The following is a 23231-nucleotide window of genomic DNA, read 5'->3' on the forward strand; positions in this document are numbered from 1 at the left end:
TTTGGTGAGAATGTCAAAGGAATAAGATAAAAGTAGATAATGAGAACATTGTTGCAGTCAGATAGACTCAGAACAAAGCCTCTCTGTTTCTTTGTTCAAACTTGTCCGAAGGGCCTCTTTGCAAACCCAATGACTGTCAATACTTCCTGAAGAGATTGACTGAGCTGCAATTTCGTAATTTTTGCCCAGAAGATGTGAATTCTAATTAATCTTATGAAAACTTCAAGAGCTACAGAAACCAAAACGACAACTTAAATCTTCAGCTTTTGTTCAATTTGATGATGATCTTTTTACAGTAAATTACCAGCATTTATTTGTTAACGGCTATGTTCGCCACTAATTACTTCCTTGAAGTGGGTTAAATTTGCATATTTTAGATCTTTGTCTCCTGGATAAGTACAAGACAAGAATGTATAACTCTTCGTTGTTGTCAAGGTTGATTAAAGGCTAAGTTTGTTTTAAAGTCTAGTCTTATCCACGAGCGCTAACAAGGATTTGGATGTTTTTTCTTGGAGTTTGGTACTTTGAGTGTTCTATTACTCATCTTCAGCACATGCCGCTAGCTTGACCATTTTGTATTTCAATTCAAAGCTGGAGACATTTCATTTAGTCAACAGATAATGAATGAACCTAGTTCCCCATTTTTGGAAGTGCTTTTCACTTTATTGCTTTGAAGGTTTTTAATGGGTGTCCTTTGACGAGCGAGAAGCGTGGCAAGGTGATGGAAGTTGTTTACTGAAGGAACATCGGCTTTCAAAGTGTTCTACACACTTGAAGCGGCGACTGGGAAGTTTCATTGACAAGGCAGCACTCTAAATGCTACAATATGCAATATAAGCCACCAGGTGAGAAGGCAAACACAGCGCACATTCATGAATACAGCAAACATGAACAGCCACACTTTTCAGAGATGGATCAATAGCTCGCCAGCTACATGACATGTTTTAATGATTAGCAGACATTACAAGAAAGCTCGGTCTGCACTATTGTTTCACCTATTCACAACCTAATATAAATCAAATAGGACGGAATAATGTTAAGAGAACAAGCATATAGACACCATCTTGTTAAGGGTTTCTTGTACCTAACTGCCAGATAGATGTGTGGAATGTAATCCATCACATATCACGCTCCATTCCTACGATATTTTATGTCCTGCTTAGATTCATACAGAACGTTTCATGCAAGTGACGGTAATATAAAAATATTCAATCATACTATACATCAACTATATGTCAAAATATATTAGAATTTCAAACTATAAAGCAGTACAGAAGATGAAGGGTCACTTGGTAGTTGCAACATAAATTATAGACTTGATTTGAATTGGATAATTACTGCAGTATTTTCTGTGAAAATACATGGAGACTCAGCTTTGACTGAAGCTGTTATTTAATAGAAAGGAACAATTAAGAGGATGGTGCACAATCTCGTGACCAACCCGACTTGCTTCCCTTACATTCCCGGGCCACTGGAGCTGTGTCCCTTTTCCAGATAGTCCCCTCTTGCTCTGCTTTTCTGTTCTGATCCATTTGCATTTTCTCTCGCCCCAACTACTGGTTCTATACTTGTCTCGTTATCAGCTCGTTTTGCCTTTTATCATCATCTCTATCGGTGTTTAACCAGTGTTGCCTTACTGCCTTCACACGACCACAAATCTCTCCTGTTGTTCCTTTCATGCCTGACCTTTTCCCTCAGCTCACCAATTAGTGGGAGAAACCTGCTATCCGTGGAAGCAGACCGCCTTTGCTGGCTGAAATTAAAACTCTGGCTCGGAATATATTTCTTCCGTTGCAAGGTATTCGCCATCTTTGCTTTTTTCCAGTTTCTGAATTATAATTTGATTTACAAGGAGAGGCTGGATTGGCTGGGACATTTTTCCATGCAGTGTGGGAGGATGAGGGGTGACCTTCCAGGGGTTTATAAAATCATGAGGGGCATAGATAAGGTCAAGAGCCAAGATCTTTTCCCTAGGGTAGGGGAGTCCAAAACTAGAGGGCATAGGTCAAAGGTGAGAGGGGGAAGGGTAAAAAGGGACCTGAGGGGCAACTTCTTCACATAGAGGGTGGAGCGTATATGGAATGAGCTGCCAGCAGAAGTGGTAGAGGCGGATACAATTGCAATATTTAAAAGACTTTTGGACAGGTACATGGATGGGAAAGGTTTCGAGGAATATGGGATAAATGCGGGCAAATGGGACTAGCTCAGTTTAGGAAACCTGGTCGGCATGGACGAGTTGGGCCGAAGGGCTTGTTTCCATGCTATGTACCTCTATGACTCTGTAATTATCCTCCTCCAATTCTGGCCTCATTTATCCCTGATTTTCATTGCTCCATTGTCAGTAATTACACCTTTGGCTGCTGAAGCCATGAGGTCTGAAATTCCACCCCTCCCCCATCCAAGCTCTTGTGCCTTGTTCCCCCTCTCACACTCCTTAAAGATCGACCTCGCTAAAAGCCTAGCCTAACATCTTCTCACATGGCTTCACCAGTCTCTGTTAACATTCCTGTGCAGCGCCTTGTGACAGTTTATTGTGTCAAAGTCACACGGTTAAGTTGTTGTTGTGGTGTGTATGCATCATTGGCTTTGCTCGGATTCTGTCTGAGCATTGAACCATCGGTTTGAGGCACACTTCACAACAGCAGAATCTAAAAAAACCTGGACAGTCTAGCAAAGTGTTGTGTACAGCTGTTTGTTCCTAACTCCATTTAGCAACATGATGCTAGAAAGTAGAACAAGTTATATTGAAGACAGGAGCAGGATGAGGCCATTCGGCCTTTCGAGCCTGCTCCGCCATTCATCACAATCTTCACTGATTGTCCAACACAATAACCTAATCCTGCTTTCTCCCCATAACCTTTGATCCTCTTCGTCCCAAGTGCTATATCTAGTCACCTTTTGAGTACATTCAATGTTTTGGCATCAACTACATCCTGTGGTAATGAATTCCACAGACTCACCACTCATTGGGTGAAGAAAAGTCTCCTCACCTCTGTCCTAAATGGTCTACCCCGAATCTTCAGACTGTGACCCCTGGTTCTGGCTATCCCCACCATCGGGGACATCCTCCCTGCATCTACTCTGTCCAGTCCTGTTAGAATTTTATAAGTCGCTATGAGATCCCCCCTCAATCATCTGAACTCCAGCGTAAACAATCTTAATCTAACCAATCTCTCTTCATATATTCGTCCCACCATCCCCGGAATCAGCCTGGTAAACCTTCACTGCACTCCCTCGAGAGCAAGAACATCCTTCCTCAGAAAAGGAGACCAAAACTGCACACAATATTCTAGGTGTGGCCTCACCAAGGCCCTGCATAATTGCAACAACACATCCCTGCTTCTGTACTCAAAACCTCTCGCAATTAAGGCTAACATACCATTTGCCTACTTTATCGCATGCTGCACCTGTAGAATAACTACAGTGCAGAAGGAGACCATTTGGCCCACCGGGTCTGCACCGTCTATCCGACAGTGCATCTTACCCAGGCCCTACCCCATAACCTCATGCATTTACTCCACTTATCTCCCTAACTTACACATCTAAGGGGCAATTTAGCATGGCCATAGAACCATAGAACCATAGAAAATTACAGCTCAGAAACAGGCCTTTTGGCCCTTCTTGTCTGTGCCGAACCATTTTATGCCTAGTCCCACTGACCTGCACTATGGAAGGTAATGGCTTAGTTTTATTATCACAAGACTATTAAGCCAGAAACTCAGCTAATGTTCTGGGGACACGGATTCGAATTTTGCCATGGCAAATGGTGGAATTTGAATTCAGTAAAAAATATCTGAAATTAGGAATCTACTGATGACCGTGAAACCATTGCCGATTGTTGGAAAAATCCACTTGTACTGTATTGCCCTGGAGGGGGAGTGGGTAGCACGGTGGCACAGTGGTTAGCAGTGCTGCTTCACAGCATCAGGGACCCAGGTTCGATTCCCGGCTTGGGTCACTGTCTGTGTGGAGTGTGCACGTTCTCCCCATGTCTGCGTGGGTTTCCTCCGGGTGCTCCGGTTTCCTCCCACAGTCTAAAAGACGTGCTGGTTAGGTGCATTGACCCGAACAAGCACCAGATTGTGGTGACAAGGGGAATTTCACAGTTATTTCATTGCAGTGTTAATGTAAGCCTTACTTGTCACTAATAAATAAACTTTAATGTTCGTGAGGGAAGGAAATCTGCCATCCTTATCCAGTCTGGCCTACATGTGACTTCAGAGCCACAGCAATGTGGTTGACTCTCAACTGCTCTCTGAAATGGCCGAGCAAATCATTCATTTCAAGAGCAACAAGGGATGGGCAACAAGTGCTGGCCCAGCCAACGACACCCATATCCCCCATGAATGAGTAAAAAAATCCACCTAACCTGCACATCTGTGGACTGTGAGAGGAAACCGGAGCACCCGGAGGAATCCCCTGCAGACACGGAGAGGACGTGGAAACTCCGCACAGTCTGCCAGGGCTGGAATTGAACCCAAGTTCTTGGCTCCGTGAGGCAGCAGTGCTAACCACTGTCAACTAGAGTACAAAAACTTAGAGCTAGTTTATCTTAACTGGCTGGTACATTTCAGGCCATGGATGCAACAAAGAAGAATACAGGTGAAAAACGTAAGCACTTCAAGAACAGATCACTTCCAACACTTGCTAAGCACACTTAAAAGGGCCGTTACATTTAGTAGTCTTAAAAATCTCACCAAGGTGGAGGATGGATAGTCAATAGTAATAGGCCATTATGAAAACTGTTTGGAACATACTGAAATTATTAAATAAAGAAGACCGAGTAGTTTAAATTCAAGATAGAGTGTTTCCCCCCAAGGTGTGTTTACTGACAGTGTTTAAGTTTAAGTTTATTTATTAGTGTCACAAGTAGGCTTACATTAACACTGCAATGAAGCTACTGTGAAATTACCCTAGCCACCACATTCTGGCACCTGTTTGGGCACACTGAGGGAGGATTAAGCATGACCAATGCACCTAACCAACACGTCTTTGGACTGTGGGAGGAAACCGGAGCAACAGGAGGAAACCCATGCAGACATGGGGAGAATGTGCAGACTCCGCACAGACAGTAACCCAGCCGGGAGTTGAACCTAGGTCCTTGGTGCTGTGAGGCAGCAGTGCTAATCACTGGGCAGCTCACCATTGGCCGCCGGTGGGATATTCTGGTCCCACCAATACCTATGTGTGGCTTACCCATGCCGTTGCTGGGGAACCCACTGTGGGGTGTTGCCTTCGTCAGGACCGGAAGATCCTGTTGGCAGGAAGGCCTGGAAAATCCTGTGCAGAATCTCGAGTATTATTTATACAATAGAGCCAAAGTAATTCTAACACTTGTGATGAAGAATAGACCACACCACATTTGAATTCCACTGTTAGCCATGTATATTGTTGGTTGCACCATCAGCCACGTGGGCTCTGAGCTCTGGAATCCCCTTCCTGAACATCATTGTCCCACGACTTCTTTCCCCTCCTTTAAGACCTCCTTAAAATCTATCTGCCTAACCACATTTTTGATCATTTGTCCAAATATCTACTTGTGTGACGCTGTACCAAATTGTGTTTGATGTTGCTCTCGTGAAAGATTCTGGGGCATTCAAAGGTGCTATGCAAATACAAGTTGTTGTTGTACTGTTTTTGACTCTAGCATCATCTTAAAACTGTTTGCTCCGTGCTCCAATAGGAAAGAAGATGGCAATGTGGGAACCATTTAATCCTTCCAAATCAACCTCAATCCTGTCGCAATGCAATGAATGATCTGCACCCATATGAGATGCTTAGCCAAGCAGATGATATTTGGACTGAGACCTTGCTTTTGCAGCAGAGGACGATGCTGTGGGCGTATTAAACAGGGTACAACAACAACATGCAAGCATTTGGATAGCTGCTGATGGACTTGACTGCACTGTTCAGCCTAGCTCCATGAATACCCCCGATAATTTGCCAACCATCACGAAATGTACCTCTGAACCCAAGGGAAGGCAATCTGTTCCAGGCCAGGTTATGCCATTAATTGGCATGGAGTACCAAGCACCCTGCAAAATCAAATATGAGCTCAGTTGGCTCCTCTGCTTGCTCCTCATCTCAATACTTAACCTAATGCTTCCTTTTCAAGTTCACGATTCAGATTCCCTCAGGGTGCATTATTTATTAAGTTTTTAAAGTTTATTTATTCGTCACAAGTCGGCTCACATTAACACTTCAATGAAATTACTGTGAAATTCCCCTAGTCGCCACACTCCAGCGTCTGTTCGGGTCAATGCACCTAACCAGCACGTCTTTCGGACTGTGGGAGGAAACCGGAGCACCCGGAGGAAACCCACGCAGACATGTGGAGAACGTGCAAACTCCACGCAGACAGTGACCCAAGCCAGGAATCGAACCTGGGTCCTGGCGCTGTGAGGCTACCGTGCCAACTGCCTGCCCAGATTTATCTGTATTGCTGATTGTGGTGGATGGAGTGAATGACTTTGATTTATTCCCAGGAATTTACAGCACCTCTTCTGATGGGGGGACATGTGGAGCAAGAACAATTGCCTGAAAGATTATTGTTGCAGTACATTTGCCATGACACCATGCTTGATTGGACACCTGGCTGCCAGTGAGATTGAGTAAGCGAATGCATGAGCCAGCGAAGATCAAATAACATGAAAAGCCTGGTATTAGTACCCAGTTTAGAGGTAAAATAGGCTTCACTCTGCCTCCTGTCTCAATGTAGTAGATTCAGAAAGAATGTTTCCAATGGTGGGGGAGTCCAGAACTGGGGGTCATACTTTAAGGATAAGGGGTAAACCTTCTAGGACTGAGGTGAGGAGAAATTTCTTCACCCCGAGGGTGGTGAATGCGTGGAATTCATTGCCACAGAAAGTAGTTGAGGCCAAAACATTGTCTGATTTCAAGAAGAAATTAGATATAGCTCTTGGGGCTAAAGGGATCAAGGGATATAGGAGGAAGAGGGGGATCAGGCTATTGAATTTCGATTATCAGCCATGATCAAAATGAATGCGGAGCAGATCGAAGGCCAAATGGCCTACTCCTGCTTCTAGTTTCTACCTTTCTATAAGCCTGATATTAGTACCCAGTCAGGGGCAAACTAGGCTTCACTCTGCCTCCCGCCTTTATGTTTTCAGCTCCAACAACACACATGTCAAACCCTCATACTTGCAAGCCCTTGTGTGAGTACATGAACATTAGCTAGACTTTATCAGAAGGATGATGCAGTGGGACTGAGGAAATTGCGGTTGGTTATTTAGACATTGCAGGATAGTTAAATGCGAGAAAGAGGCAAAAAGGTGGTATAGGAGAAGTTTCACCTGATGCAGTTAAAGATATCACAGTTATTTGCCTGACCCACAACAGCTGACATCATCACCAAATTATAGCTTTCAGCGATTGCTTCTGTAGCAACCGGAGGTATTATGTAATCTAACACACACATGCAGTGTGGGTGTAATTGTGGCTTTCAAGTCATTCAATGCATGTGAATTATGTCAGGCCATAGCTAGGGTTTTCTGTTTCAGTCCCAGTGTGCTGTAATTCAATGGGGTTCATCCAAACTGACTCCGTCAATACTTTCCTGGTAACTCCAGGAGATGAATTTTCCCCAGAGAATTTCCTACACTCGCTTCTTCCAGAGTAGAGCAAAAGCACCATGACTGTAAACTTAACGTGGTTGCCAAATGTTGCAATATGACTGATGTGGATATACAATGAACCACAGACCTGATGGGCACAAACATTTTTGACTAAGGTGAGCCTAGAGACTGTAGACAGAGAAAGAACGATGATAACGATGGTTTTAACAACAATAATGGCAATATTGGTTTTAAAATGGCTATTCTGACTGAGAGTTAAGCATGCTGGGATTTTTGGTCAAGTTATAATTAAAACCAGATACAGGTCTGAGCCATGGCCTGGTCTGGGGACTGTGACCTGAAGCTTCCTGGATTGACAAAAGTTTTTTACTTTCGAGTAGCCTGGATGGCATCAAATTTTATTGTCTTTATGTGAAAGACGTATAGTTTGAATTAAATATTATAGTGTCATTTACAAGTAATTTCATTGGTTGTTCAAGCCATGTGATCAGTTTCTAGTTACGCAATTGGCTGGATGACAGAGAATCTTCTGGCAGCAAGGGAAGGTATTTGTAGATAAAAAAAAGTATGCAGTCCTTTGTTTGTCAATGATAACTCTATAGAGTTTCACCATCATAAGAAGCGTGCCCTAAAGGAATTTTTCAGAAAAGACGCAGAGATAGATTCTACATTGGGGATATTCCTGGTCAGAGTTTTCCTAAACCCGGTAGTGTTTATTTTCAGTTAAATAATTAGTTAATGTTCAATTAAGAGTTAAAGTTCAGTTTGAGTTAGTGTTGAGTTAAAAGTTAAAGTTCAGTAAAAGAGGAAGTGTTGCAACTGTTTGAGTTGGTACCTAAAGTATTAAATAAAGGGAGATTATTGAATGAATTAAAGAGTCGGCTCATGTTCTTGCTTGCCTGGAATGCTTGGAGGATGTTTATATTAATAGCCGAGTAATAAGTATGATTTATAGATTGGCAACCTCAAATAGCTTAACAGCTGCATCCAGGTCGTGGAGCATCATGGGACATTAAACTTCTTGATTGACATAATGGAATGGGGGACTGTGGGATGGATGGTCTAGTTTGTACTAGGGGAATGAATGGGAACTGACAGAATTGTGCAGAAAGTTCTCACTTTTTCTTGGTAAATAACCAAACGACCCAACCATCTTAATCTTTTAGAAGAGGGATTTGGAAGCACATTGGAAGATTTAAAAGAGAGATGGGTAGGAACCATGAAAAAATGTCTAAAACTGTTTAATTTACCGGCGGGGGTAGCAGAGGTAACCTGACATAAGCAAGCAGTTTGCCAAGGTCTCTGCATCTTCTCTGTAAGTCATGTTTCACCCATAACATCAGGGCATGGAATATTGTCTCCTCATCTGGGACATTCACGTCGTCACTTACGATAAGCTTAAGGATGTCATCTGCAGGAAGCAGCAGAAATTCCTGATTTCTAATCACATCCATAATATGTTCCTGTAAAATGAAAAACAAAAACCGTTCTCAGAAAGGGTGGTTTAGCTCAATTGCTCATTTAATACACTCGGATACACACAAGTTTCCTGTTCCATCCACTGTTGCTTAAAGACTGCAGACTATGCAGAAACTCCAGACCATAATTTTAGGACTTTTATCTGCAACGCTTTACTCATGTTTGGCATCAATGATCACACCCCATGTTGGGAGGGACTGTAGGTTAGTGGTAAAGTCACTGAGCTAGTATGCCAGAAGACCCAAGCTAATGCACTGGGGATATGGATTCAAATTCCACCACAGAAGCTGGTAGAATTTAAATTAATTTTTAAAATCTGGAATTGAAAACTAGACTCATTAATGATGGCCATGAGACTACCATGGGTTGTCATGAAAATCGATCTGGCTCACTAATTTCCTTTTGGGAAGGAAAACTGCCATTCTTCCTTAGTCTGACTTACATGTAACTCCAGATCCACAGAGCACAATTGACTCTTAACTGCTCCTCTAAAATGGTCTACTCTGCAACAGTTCAATGGCAATCGGGGATGGGTAATCAATGCTGGCCTTGTCACTGATGCCAAATACAATCTACCAGTGGTAATTCTGGTACATTTTAAAGGGCAGCATGGTGGCACAGTGGTTAGCACTGCTGCCTCACAGCGCCAGGGATCCAGGTTCAATTCCCAGCTTGGGTCACTGTCTGCGTGAGTCTCCTCCAGGTGCTCTGTTTCCTCCCACAATCCAAAGATGTGTGGTTTGGGGGAATTGGCCTTGCAAAATTGCTCCTTAATGTCAGGGGGACTAGCTAGGGTAAATGCATGTGGTTATGGGGATAGGGCCTGGGTGGGATTGTGGTCGGTGCAGACTCGATGGGCCAAATGGCCGCCTTCTGCACTGTCGGATTCTATGATTTGCTTCACTTATTGAGCCCTTGCTCTACGAGCCAATGTGACTTTACACATTTCGACACCAGGGCAATTATTTGTTAGTTCAAGGATCAAACAGAAACACTTCTCACTGTATTTCAGCTTGCTGGATAGGTCTCCTTCACCCCCGTCATCATCTTAGCTTTGGAAAGTTTAGAGTATACAAATGCATAAAACTATAACTGGTGACGTGTGTTGCCCCTCTCAGCACAAGAACAGAATGTTCTTTTTTTTCTCACGTGCCGGTGCAGACTCAATGGGCTGAAGGGCCTCTTCTGCACTGTATGATTCTATGATTTGATGATTGTTATTTGAGGTATTTTGTACATCTTACCAAGTCATGCTGCATCTAAGAATTAGCTCAAACACAAAACTAGCTCTAAATTCAACATTTGTAATGGAGATAGTTAACTGTAACAAATATTGTCCAAAAATCAGCTAAGTAAGGATATTTGTGCATAGAATATTCCAGCTTACTGAACAACCTTAGTTCCTGATAAATCAGGTTAATCTAATTGAGATACAGACTCTCGGTAGATCAAGTTGTAAACGAAATTATTTTCTAATTTTCTTGATGTGTAACAATGGTCTAAGGTTTAATTTCTGGCCAGGTCCCTTTCCGTAACCAACAGTTGACCATTCAGAATAAACTTCAAGATGAGACAGCTTTGTCATCCAAACTAGAGAGCAAAGGTCCAGTCTGCATGGCAGTATATCAAAATGGTGACATCATGGAGTGGTAAGGTGGACTCCAGTATATAGATTTTCACAATGCCAAGTAGATTAAGCTTCAGAAGTGCTGAAACCCTCAGCAATGCCTTTGCCCCCTCCAACTCTCCATATACTTGAGCTCATCGACAACTCTACTGCCTGTACCCTGGCGAGTGCCAAATCCCACTCACCCGTCACCTTTATCCACGTTGATTTATACTGGCACCCAGGCTCACAACAGAGTAATATTAAAATTCTCGTCCATGTTTCCAAATCCTATCCTGTCCTCATCCTTCCCTCTCTCTCCCTACAACCTTCCAAGAGTTCCTCCAATTCTGGCATTCCCCATTTTGATTGCTCCATCGTTAGCAGCTATGCCACCAGTTGCCTGGATCCTACAACTCTGGAATACCCTCCCTGGACCTCTCCTGTAGTCTACCTCTATCTCCTCCTATAAGCTGTTTCTTAAAATCTGTCCCTTGGACCATGGTCTCAGTCACTTGACCTAATATCTGCTTAGGTAGCTCAGTGACAAACATTGTTTGATAATACTCCCATAAAGCACCTTGAGATGTTCGACTGCATTCAAGGTGCTATCAAAATGCAAGTTCCCGGAATGTGAATCTTTCCTGACTTATGGACCATCTCTGTACCATCCCTTCCTGTTCCCAAAAGATTAAAATTGACTCGTTATTCAGAACATCCCTCCAAGCTTGAACCAGTGCATGGCTCTGCCAGAACACTCACTGTTCAAATTAATTAATTTTCCTGATGATTGCAGAACTCAAAAACATAAATCAATAAAGGAGCAGCATCTATAATACATCACAAAATATAAAAACTCATTCTTCGCCACCCCCGTCATTTCCCACTTGATTTCTTCTCCACAGTCACTTGTGATTGCCTTTCTAGCTGTACATGTCGACTGTAGGATTCTGGCTCCTCCACAGAATATGTAATTTCTATTTACAAAGTTCTCTCAGCAAAGGTTGAGGAGTTCTTGCTATATCTTGTTGTGTAGGCTTTGCACAGCAAGGAGACAAACCTAGTTATTTTCACTGCTCTGAAATGCGTTTCCCCAGGGTGTTTTGCCAACAGTAATTTTCTATCATTCTTATGCTGTGCAATTCTTTATGTTTGAAGAGTGCATTCATTGTCATTGCTATCGTGGCTCTGATTTCTTCATGGCTGTAACCATCTTCTGACAAGGTACTTCCCAGACACTTATATTGTAATAAGGGGAGGTGATGGCCTAGTGGTATTATCACGAGACGATCGATCCAGAAACACAACTAATGATGTGAGGGCTTGGGTTTGAATCCCGCCACAGCAGGTGGTGGAATTTGAATTCAATAAATAATATTTGGAAAGACTGATGACCATGAAACCATTGTTGGAAAAACCCATCTGGTTCACTAATCTCCTTCAGGGAAGGAAATCTGCCGTCTTTACCTGGTCTGGCCTACATGTGACTCCAGAGCCACAGCAATCTGGTTGACTCTCAACTGCCCTCCAAGGGCAACTAGGGACGGGCAATAAATACTGGCCATCCTGCCACGCCCATGTCCCACGAATGAATAAATACAAATTGTAATAGCAGTTCCAGCTGTTGACCATTTACCTTGACATCTACTTTCCTACAATTATTTCTCTGAGTCTTCATAACTTTTAGCTTTTCTCTTAACTTTCATTTTCATTTCACCAACTTTATTCATTAAATCCATAATCTATGGATCTTCTGCTGTGCTAGCTACAGGGGGCCTGCTCATGGCAATGTTCCAACTATGTTCAGGGTTGCGGGTTCTAACAAAAAAGAAAAGATGTGGTTTGATTCAAGCTAACAAAGACAGATTTATTCTAGGACTTCTTGCCTGTACAGAGAGTAAACTAAAAGTTAAAGCAGGAGCCTGTGCGACACCCTAATGACATTACCATCAAAACATGTGATCGGATCTTCAAGCAACCATGCAACCACTTAAATGTATAGCAGACAATTACATTCGCCAATTTATCTCCAACTTTGACTCCTTTCAGTTCATCACCTAGTGATTGTTTTATCATGGTTGCCATATGGATGTTAAGGGGCAATGGTGAGACTAGAGTCTTGTTTCATTCTGTGGCAATAGCACCATTGAATCAACAACTGTTCTAACTGTAGCAGTTTGTCCTATGTACAGAGCTACAATTGTTTTTTTTCTAGAAAATCTCTCCAATTAACTCTCATCACCTCCAGCACTTGAGTAGCTTTGTTGTCAGTTCACCTGGGTCAGAAACTTTTTCATAGTTCAAAAGGTGTGTGCACACTTCTTGTTGGTATTCTCTGTTTATTTTCCGGGACCTTGGGTTCATGTCACACGACTGTCCCTTAGTGTCCCAAGATGTTTAGGTTAGGGAGATTAGTGGGGTAAATACATGGGGCTACGGGGATATGACTTGGGTGGGATGCTCTGTCAGAGAGTCAGTACAGACGCGATGGGCCAAATGGCCTGCTTCTGCGCTGTAGGGATTCTATGATTCTACGAAGACTAGGGAGCATAACCCCAAAGTTAGAGCAACGCCATTAGAAGTGGTGTCAGGAAGCACTGCTTCAGACAGTTGGCCGTGCAAGTCTGGATTTAGCTTTCCCAAAATAATGTTGATACTGGGGCTCAACTGAAAACTTTAAAAATAGGATTAATTAATATTTGTTATAAAAGGGTTCGGGAACTGAAGAGGATAAATGGAAGTGACATACACATTTGCTTTGATCTAATTGAATAGTTGTTAGACTACAAATTTACTAATTAAGAACAGAATTAGGAGCAGGAGTAGACCAATCGAGCCTGCTTCACCACTCAATAAGATCGTGGTTGATCTGATTGTAACCTCAACTCCACACTCCTGCCTACACCAATAACCTTTCACCTCCTTGTTGATCAAGAATCTATTTAGCTCTGCCTTTATAAATATTCAAGGCCTCTGCTTCCACAGCCATTTTTGGAAGAGTAGTTCCAGACACTCACAACCCTCTGAGAGAAAAGAATCCTCCTCGTCTCTGTCTTAAATGAGTGATCTCTTATTTTTAAACAGCAACCTCTCATTCTAGATTGACCAACAAGAGGAAACATCCTGTCAATATCCCGAAGGATCTTAAAGGGGGGTTTCGAGCAAGTCACCCTTACTCTTCTAAACTCTAATGGATACAATCTTAACCTCTCCAATCTTTGCTTACAAGACAACCTCCCCATTCCTGGCAGGCTGGTAAACCTTTACTGAACTGCTTCTGGGCGACACAGTGGCACAGTGGTTAGCACTGCTGCCTCACAGCACTAGGGACCTGGGTTCAATTCCTCGCTTGGGTCACTGTCTATGTGGACTCTGCATGTTCTCCCTGTGTCTGCATGGGTTTTCTCTGTGTGCTCCGGTTTCCTCCCACAGTCCGAAAGACGGTTAGATGCTGGTTAAATGTATTGGCCATGCGAAATTCTCCCTCAGTGTACCCGAACAGGCGCCAGAGTGTGGCAACTTGGGGACTTTCACTGTAACTTAATTGCAGTGTTAATGTAAGCCTACTTGTGACACTAATAAGTAAACTCTAGTGCGTTTACATCTTTTCTTAAATGAGGAGACCAATACTGCACGCAATACTCCAGTTGTGGTCTCATGGCCTACTCTTGTTCTACGTTCCTTCCTTCTTTGCCGGGCAATAATGAGGATTGACAACACTCAAAGAGGAATTGAAAAGATAACCGAAGGTTGTAAATTAATGTTGAGTGTTGGAGAATGACCAGGTGGTGTAATGAAGTGGAGAGCAGGGATGAGGGAGGGGAACATGGACTTGTGCAAACAACTATTGGATGAAAGTGGGCGGAATTTTATCCTCCCACATGCCACAAGAATTGGTGTGGGTGGGGACACGGACCGTGAAAAGGTCCGTGAGCGAGTTCCAGAGACTCACAACCCTCTGAGAAAAAACAATTCTCCTCATCTCTGTCTTAAATGAGTGATTTCTTATTTTTAAACAATGACATCTCATTCTAGATTCACCATTCATCGGATGGGATTTTCCGAACTTGGGGCGAACGCAGCCGGAAAATCCCGCCCAGTGTGTCCAATGTAGTGAACTGGAAGGAAATCCTCTGGAAAATCAGGTGGACAGGGTGCTAAAAAAACAATCTTGCTGTCAATTAATACTTAGACAATAAAAACAAAATTGGTGTGTGACATATAACATTATAACCATTATTTTTTACTTTGTGCACCATCTAATGTCAAACATTTGGATCAAATTGTACTTAACCTTGTTGACACTTTTTCAGTTACTCTCCTTTCTAGTCTGTGTTTGATTCTACCTAATTCTTTTCTCTCTTATTCTCCTGGGTCTTATTACTTCAGTTACTGTCTTCTATCTTGTCCATTTATCGGGTAAAAATTCAACACATCTTTTAAAGGATTGGTGGGAGCAGTTCATAAATCATAGTACAAAACTCAATAGGTTGCTCATGTTATTTAGTACAGAATCCTCGGACTGTACGACAGACTCCTGGAATCCTGGAAGTGAAAGCATCACATTAATACCACAAAGACAGGCCGTGTCAAAACAAAAATCTGGCTGAGGAACATACCACGGTGCAATGTAACATTGCTGTTCCTTATGCTGACACGTCCATCAGAAAACATTGGGATAAATGTATCATCATTCTATTCCAAATGGATTGCTCCCAATGGGAGCGTGGATCTGAAGATTTGGTTCACTAACTGATCTCTGAGAGCAGTTTGCAATTAGCGTTCCTCGTCAGTGAGAATTAGTGCTCGGAACAGACTCTCTACAATTTAATTCACAGTGAATAATTCTAGAAGACAAATGGAGATTAATACTATTTTTATGCTATAGATTTAAATACCTGGGTCTCCCAGTGTCATGGAGTCAACCCACTTTACCTTAAGCACTGTGCCGCCAGCAACAGAGATATCCCAATATAGGGTTGCACACAGAATCAGACAGCAGAGAAGAGGCCATTCAGCCCTTTGTACCTATGCTGGCTGCTTGAAAGAACTATCCAATTAGCCCCACTTCCTTGTTTCGATCCCTATAGCTCTGGACAGTTCTTTAGACATAGCAATCATAGTTTCCATTTTCTTGTTATCTAATATATCCCCGTGGCTCCATATGGATTAACGAGAAAGGATATGTCAGGAGATTCTGGATAGGTGCAGAAAACATAGGGTTGTTGTAGTGGGGGACTTTAATTTCCCTGGCACAGACTGGAAAGTGCTTAGAGCTGGGGGACCGGACGGGGAGGAATTTGTAAAATGCGTACTGGAAGGTTCTTTGGAACAGTATGTAGATAGCCCGACTAGAGAGGGGGCTATACTGGACCTAGTTCTGGGAAATGAGCCCGGTCAGATCGTCAAAGTTTCGGTAGGGGAACATGTGGCAAATAGTGACCACAACTCTGTTAACTTTAGGATAGTAATGGACAAGGATGAGTGCTGTCCTACGGGCAGGGTGCTAAATTGGGGGAAGGCTGACTATAGCCGGATTAGGCAGGAATTGGTGGATGTTGATTGGGAGAGGATGTTCGAGGGTAAGTCCGCGTCTGGCATGTGGGAGTCTTTTAAGGAACTATTGATAAGGCTGCAGGATAGGCATGTGCCTGTAAAAAGGAAAGATAGGAAAGGTAGGATTCGAGAGCCGTGGATAACCAGGGAAATTGAGGATCTGATTAAAATGAAAAGGGAGGCATACGTTAAGTCCAGGCAACTGAAAACAGATGGAGCTCTGGAGGAATACAGAGAGAGTAGGAAAGATCTCAAACGGGGAGTTAGAAGGGCAAAAAGAGGGCACGAGATGTTCTTGGCAGGCAGGATTAAGGAGAATCCTAAGGCATTCTATTCATACGTTAGGAACAAAAGAGTTGTCAGGGAGAAAATTGGACCTCTCAGGGACAAAGGAAAGGAATTATGCTTAGAACCCAAGGGAATAGGGGAGATCCTAAATGAATACTTTGCATCGGTATTCACGAAGGAGAGGGGCGTGTTAACCGGGAGTGTCTCGGAGGGAGGTGTTGACCCGTTAGAGAAAATCTCCATTACGAGAGAGGAAGTGTTAGGTTTTTTAGGGAACCTTAAAACTGACAAAGCCCCAGGGCCTGATGGCATCTATCCTCGACTGCTCAGGGAGACGAGAGAGGAAATTGCTGGGCCTCTCACGGAAATCTTTGTCGCTTCTTTGGACACGGGTGAGGTCCCTGAGGATTGGAGGATAGCGAATGTGGTCCCGTTGTTTAAGAAGGGTAGCAGGGATAACCCAGGAAATTATAGGCCGGTGAGCTTGACGTCCGTGGTAGGGAAGTTGTTGGAGAGGATTCTTAGAGACAGGATGTATGTGCATTTAGAACGGAACAATCTCATTAGTGACAGACAGCATGGTTTTGTAAGAGGGAGGTCGTGCCTTACAAATTTGGTGGAGTTTTTTGAGGAAGTGACAAAAACGGTTGATGAAGGAAGGGCCGTGGATGTCGTCTATATGGATTTCAGTAAGGCATTTGACAAAGTCCCACATGGCAGGTTGGTTAAGAAGGTTAAGGCTCATGGGATACAAGGAGAAGTGGCTCGATGGGTGGAGAACTGGCTTGGCCATAGGAGACAGAGGGTAGTGGTCGAAGGGTCTTTTTCCGGCTGGAGGTCTGTGACCAGTGGTGTTCCGCAGGGCTCTGTACTGGGACCTCTGCTATTTGTGATATATATAAATGATTTGGAAGAAGGTGTAACTGGTGTAATCAGCAAGTTTGCGGATGACACAAAGATGGCTGGAATTGCGGATAGCGAAGAGCATTGTCGGGCAATACAGCAGGATATAGATAGGCTGGAAAATTGGGCGGAGAGGTGGCAGATGGAATTTAATCCGGATAAATGCGAAGTGATGCATTTTGGAAGAAATAATGTAGGGAGGAGTTATGCAATAAATGGCAGAGTCATCAGGAGTATAGAAACACAGAGGGACCTAGGTGTGCAAGTCCACAAATCCTTGAAGGTGGCAACACAGGTGGAGAAGGTGGTGAAGAAGGCATATGGTATGCTTGCCTTTATAGGACGGGGTATAGAGTATAAAAGCTGGAGTCTGATGATGCAGCTGTATAGAACGCTGGTTAGGCCGCATTTGGAGTACTGCGTCCAGTTCTGGTCGCCGCACTACCAGAAGGACGTGGAGGCATTGGAGAGAGTGCAGAGAAGGTTTACCAGGATGTTGCCTGGTATGGAGGGTCTTAGCTATGAGGAGAGATTGGGTAGACTGGGGTTGTTCTCCTTGGAAAGACGGAGAATGAGGGGAGATCTAATAGAGGTATACAAGATTATGAAGGGTATAGATAGGGTGAACAGTGGGAAGCTTTTTCCCAGGTCGGAGGTGACGATCACGAGGGGTCACGGGCTCAAGCTGAGAGGGGCGAAGTATAACTCAGACATCAGAGGGACGTTTTTTACACAGAGGGTGGTGGGGGCCTGGAATGCGCTGCCAAGTAGGGTGGTGGAGGCAGGCACGCTGACATCGTTTAAGACTTACCTGGATAGTCACATGAGCAGCCTGGGAATGGAGGGATACAAACGATTGGTCTAGTTGGACCAAGGAGCGGCACAGGCTTGGAGGGCCGAAGGCCTGTTTCCTGTGCTGTACTGTTCTTTGTTCTTTGTTCTTTGAAGGGGGGGAGGTTTAACACAGATATCAGAAGGACATATTTCACACAGAGGGTCGTGGGGGCCTGGAATGTGTTGCCGGGCAAGGTGGTGGAGGCGGACACACTGGGAACGTTTAAGACTTATCTAGACAGCTATATGACCGGAGTGGGAATGGAGGGATACAAAAGAGTGGTCTAGTTTGGACCAGGGAGCGGCGCGGGCTAATTGTTCCTTGTTTCTCGTTTCAAGGCTTCATTCTATGATCATCTTGCTGGTGCCAGTACAGAGCGAGACTGCGGATAGTTGGGAACCTGTCTCGGGGGCAGGGAATTCATATGGTGTTCATGGAAGTGGAAATGACTAGGGTTGGGAAGCATTTTCCGATCAGGGCCATCGTGATCTCCTGGACTCGTTTCGATCGCCTCAGGGGGTCGGAGAGGAATTTCCCAGATTTTTTTTTTTTTCCCCATATTGGCCCTGGGGTTTTTCACTCTGGGTTTTCGCCTCTCCCTGGGGATCACATGGTCTGGAATAGGGGGGTGGGGGTGAGTTAATAGGTTGTAATGAACAAAGCATCGTAGCTGTGAGGGACAGCTCGGTGGATAGGATATTGGTATGTAGATAGGCTGGAAAATTGGGCGGGGATCCTGGATTCAGGATTCAATCCTGGACCGGGGAGCGGCGCGGGCTTGGAGGGCCGAAGGGCCTGTTCCTGTGCTGTATTGTTCTTTGTTCTTTTTGTTCTTTTGAGAGAAAACCTGTAATGAGGAAAATGCTGGCCAAAGGCATTTAACATTCTCAGCCAGCGGCTGTCGATTCTCACTATCACTGGCAATGCTGTCTTCAGGAGAGCCTTGAAAAATCAGCTCTGAGGAAAAGCAGATTTATGAGAATAGTTGCGGGAATGAGGGACTTCAGTGACATGGATAGATTGATGAAGTTGGCATTCGGGAATTTAGAGAAAAGAAGGTTGAGAAGATTCGATTGAGGGGCCTGGGCAGAGCAAACAGTGTGAAACTGAAAACTGTTCCCGTTGGTAGAAGGATTGAGAACCTTGAGCTTAGGTGACCGGCAAAAGGACCAAAGGCAACATAAGGAGAAAAGAGTGAGATTCTCCAGCCTCCCAGCCGCATGTTTCCCACCGGTGGGAGGTGGCGCGTTGCTTGCTAGCAGCGGGATTCTCTGCCCGGAGGCTGGCCCAAACAGCCAGGGGGGCCAGTGATCGGGCCATGGGGGAGTCAGAGGACCAGCGATGAGGGGTCACGGGGCTGGCCAGCGATCGAGCTGGCCAGCGACCGGGAGGCCGGAAGTGCGGGCCTACTGCACATGCGTTGATCTCGGTGCTGACAGATCAGCGCATGCTGCTGGCCTCTCCAGCGAGAATAGGCCCTGCCCAGTGAATTTGTGTGAGATTCACGTTAGTGCGCTCTGCAGTGCACAGAGTGTGGGAGATTCATTTTGAAAATCCCGCCGAAAAAACCAGTGGGAGGTTTACTCCAGTTTTTATGCAAATTCGATACTTAGAATTTTTGGGGGGAGAATCGCCCCCACAACTTTCAAGGATATGGGACAAGTGCTGGAAAATGGGATTAGCACGACTTTAGTGGTAGTTATTATCAGTGCAGACTTGATGGGCTGAAGGGCCTTTTCTGAACTATACAACTCTATGAACAATAATTTTCACTCAAAGGTTATACATAGAAATATTCTCATTAATCCAAAACTGGGCTCGGGTTTGTAGATTGGTTGACAAGTAATATATATTCAATAATTTCTGGATGAAATGAAGAAGAATAAATGGCCAACTGGCCTTTCTTAAGTAAAAGCAAAGCATTGGGATGCTGGAAATCTGAAATAAAATCAGAAAATGTTGGAAAAACTTAGCAAATCTGGCAGCTTCAGCCTTTTCTGTTTTTATTTTTGTTTTCCTTAAGCTTTGGCAGTAATTTCCTGTTGATAGTGTGGGAGCTAAAGAGGCAAAAGAAATCTGGTGATTAATTTTCCTTCTTGCTAAACACCCTACAGTGCATTGGTTTAAACCATCTTCTAGTTGTTATCTGTGGCAACATTCATGCCAGGATGTCAAGGGCCTTTATATGATGACCGTTTCGATCTAGTAAATAAGGGGAAATTGTTTCCACTGGGGCATCGGAAACCAAAGGACGCAGATTCTAAACAATTGGCAAATGAAGCTGAGGTGAGATAAGGGCTAGAATTTTCAAATGTTTACGCCCTGCCACCACTGCCAGCAAGAACGGAGCATTTGGCGCTCAGCCAAATCTTCATTCACAGCAGCAGGACCGGAAAATCCTAGCCACTGGCTAGGATTTTCTGTCCAAGGAGACTGCTTTGTTTAGGCAGCGAGCTGTTATAATCTAACATGCACTGACAGGAAGGCCGTGTTACGTTCAGCTGGGGAAAGGTGGAATGGCTCATCTCTTTTCCCACTCTTCACTCAACTGTCACAGGTATTTCTTAAAAGGGATATTCCAGTGAATGATTAACTGTTCACCTGCTGTGACTGGAAAATACACAAGCAGGCAGGTTTTCCTGAGTTTATTTCATAGATCATAAAATCCTACAGTGCAGAAAGAGGCCATTCAGCCCATCGGGTCTGCAGCGACCACAATCCCACCCAGCCCCCATCTCCATAACCCCATGCATTTACCCTAGCTAGTCCCCCTGACACCAAGGGGCAATTTAGCAAGGCCAATCTGCCTAACCCACACATCTTTGGACCGTGGGAGGATTTCGGAGCACTTGGAGGAAACATGCAGACACAGGGAGAATGTGCAAACTCCACACAGACAGAGACCCAAGCCGGGAATCGAACCCTGCTCTCTGGTGCTGTGAGGCAGCAGTGCTAACCACTGTGTCACTGTGCCGTGGAAACAGAGGATGGTTTTTTTGAAATTGTATTTGGGGGTGGTACAGTGGTTAGTACTGATGCCTCACAGCTCCGGGTTTGATTCCAGCCTTGGGTGGCTGTCTGTGTGGAGTTTGCACATTCTCCCTGTGTCTATGTGGGTTTCATCCAGGTGCTCCAGTTTTCCCCCACACTGCAAAGATGTGCAGGTTAGGCGAATTGGCCATGCCAAATTGTCACTTAGTGTCGAGGTGATTAGTAGGGTATATACATGGCCTTTTGGGGATGGGCCCTGAGTGGGATTTTTGATAGTGCAGGCTCGATAGGCTGAATGGCCTCCTTCTGCACTGTAGGGATTCTATAAACTACCGATGACAGGCACAATGGGCTGAATGGCCTCCTTCCCAATGTGTGGCCCCAGAATGTTGACATCATGTTCAAATCATTGTGAACATGTGGATAGGAAAAGAATCGGAAAGGGCAAGAAGACCATAAGACATAGGAGCAGAATTAGGCCACTCGGCCCATCGAGTCCGCTCTGCCATTCAATCATGGCTGATATTTTGCTCATCCCCATTCTCCTGCCTTTTCCCCATAACCCCTGATCCCCTTATTCATCAATAACCTATCTATCTCTGTTTTAAAGACACTCAATGACCTGGCCTCCACAGCCTTCTGCGGCAAAGAGTTCCACAGATTCACCACCCTCTGTCTGAAGAAATTCCTCCTCATCTCTGTTTCAAAGGATCGTCCCTTTAGTCTGAGGTGGTGCCCTCTGGTCTTAGTTTTTCCTACTAGTGGAAACATCCTCTCCATGTCCACTCTATCCAGGCCTCGCAGTATCCTGTAAGTTTCAATAAGATCCCCCCTCATCCTTCTAAATTCTAAGGTGTACAGACCCAGAGTCCCCAACCATTCCTCACACAAGAAGCAGGCCACAAGAGTTGAAGATCATGAGGAAGTCCAAATATCTGACAACAATAAGTGATGTTTGAAACAATTTCAGAGCACAATTCTGACTGGGACTCGAAACAGCAACGAATGGGAAGAGCAAAAATGTAGGTGAAGTGAATATTTGACAGGTTCTTTGCGAGCTGGAATGACAAATTCCTGCAATTTGTTTACCTCAGCCTTCCTATTTTTATTTAAAAGAATGCTACTTACAATTAATTTATTCTGCATCAGTGAGTAGCATGTGCTGTAATGGGCACTAGATCATGAGAATAATTAAGCTGACAAGTCATGAGCTCATGCATCTCGTTGTTGGTGCTCCAGGTTGTATGTGTACAAATATACTTGCAGGTGAAAGATAAATCTGTTTCTCCCAGTATGAATAATAAGGTAACAAACAATGCTTTTTCCCAGTTTTCTTTTTATCATTTTCATTTAATATTATTCAATAAACTGTGATTGATTGAAATGCAGTCTCTTATTTTTACTTGCTATCCTCATAATTTAATAAAAATCATAGGATCCCTATAGTGCAGAAGAGGCCATTCGGCCCATTGAGTTTGCACTGACTCCAGGTCCTCTCCCCACCCTATTCGAATAGCCCGCCACAGTTCCCATGGCTAATTCATCTCACCTACACATCTTTGGACATTAAGGGGCAATTTAGCATTGCCTATCCACCTAAGCTGCACATACTTGGACTGCGGGACGAAACATGACCACCCGGAGGAATCTCACGCAGACACGGAGAGAATGTGCAAACTCCACACGCAGACAGTGACCCAAGGCTGGAACAGAACCCCAGGACCCTGGAGCTGTGAGGCAGCAGTGCTAATTGCTGTGCCACTGTGCCACCGCTTTTCACCTATTTCAGAACAAATGGACACTTTGAGACAATCATTTTACAAGTGCGAATGAGCCATTTGGCCGTACAGCTCGAGATTTAGTGGGTAGAGTTTGAGGCCCTCACCCAGAGGCACCACTCCCAGGTGAGTTTTGTTAGTGGGAATAGGGATCAATATACATGCCTGCACGGCAGGGCCCATATGACATTGGGCCTTGA

At 44.2% G+C, this 23231-nt stretch overlaps 1 protein-coding gene across 1 annotated transcript in view; it reads right to left on the bottom strand.

Moving 5' to 3' along the window:
* The window catches only part of LOC144499986 (kelch-like protein 1), a 247975-nt gene that overhangs the window by 78681 nt on the left and 146063 nt on the right, over positions 1–23231 (bottom strand). Inside the window, exon 7 of the mRNA XM_078222723.1 lies at positions 8846–9058. Within this exon, the coding sequence (XP_078078849.1) occupies positions 8846–9058 (213 nt within the window). The remainder of the gene's footprint in view (positions 1–8845; positions 9059–23231) is intronic.

The sequence above is a fragment of the Mustelus asterias genome, chromosome 10, assembly GCF_964213995.1.
Source record: "Mustelus asterias chromosome 10, sMusAst1.hap1.1, whole genome shotgun sequence".
NCBI lineage: Eukaryota > Metazoa > Chordata > Chondrichthyes > Carcharhiniformes > Triakidae > Mustelus > Mustelus asterias.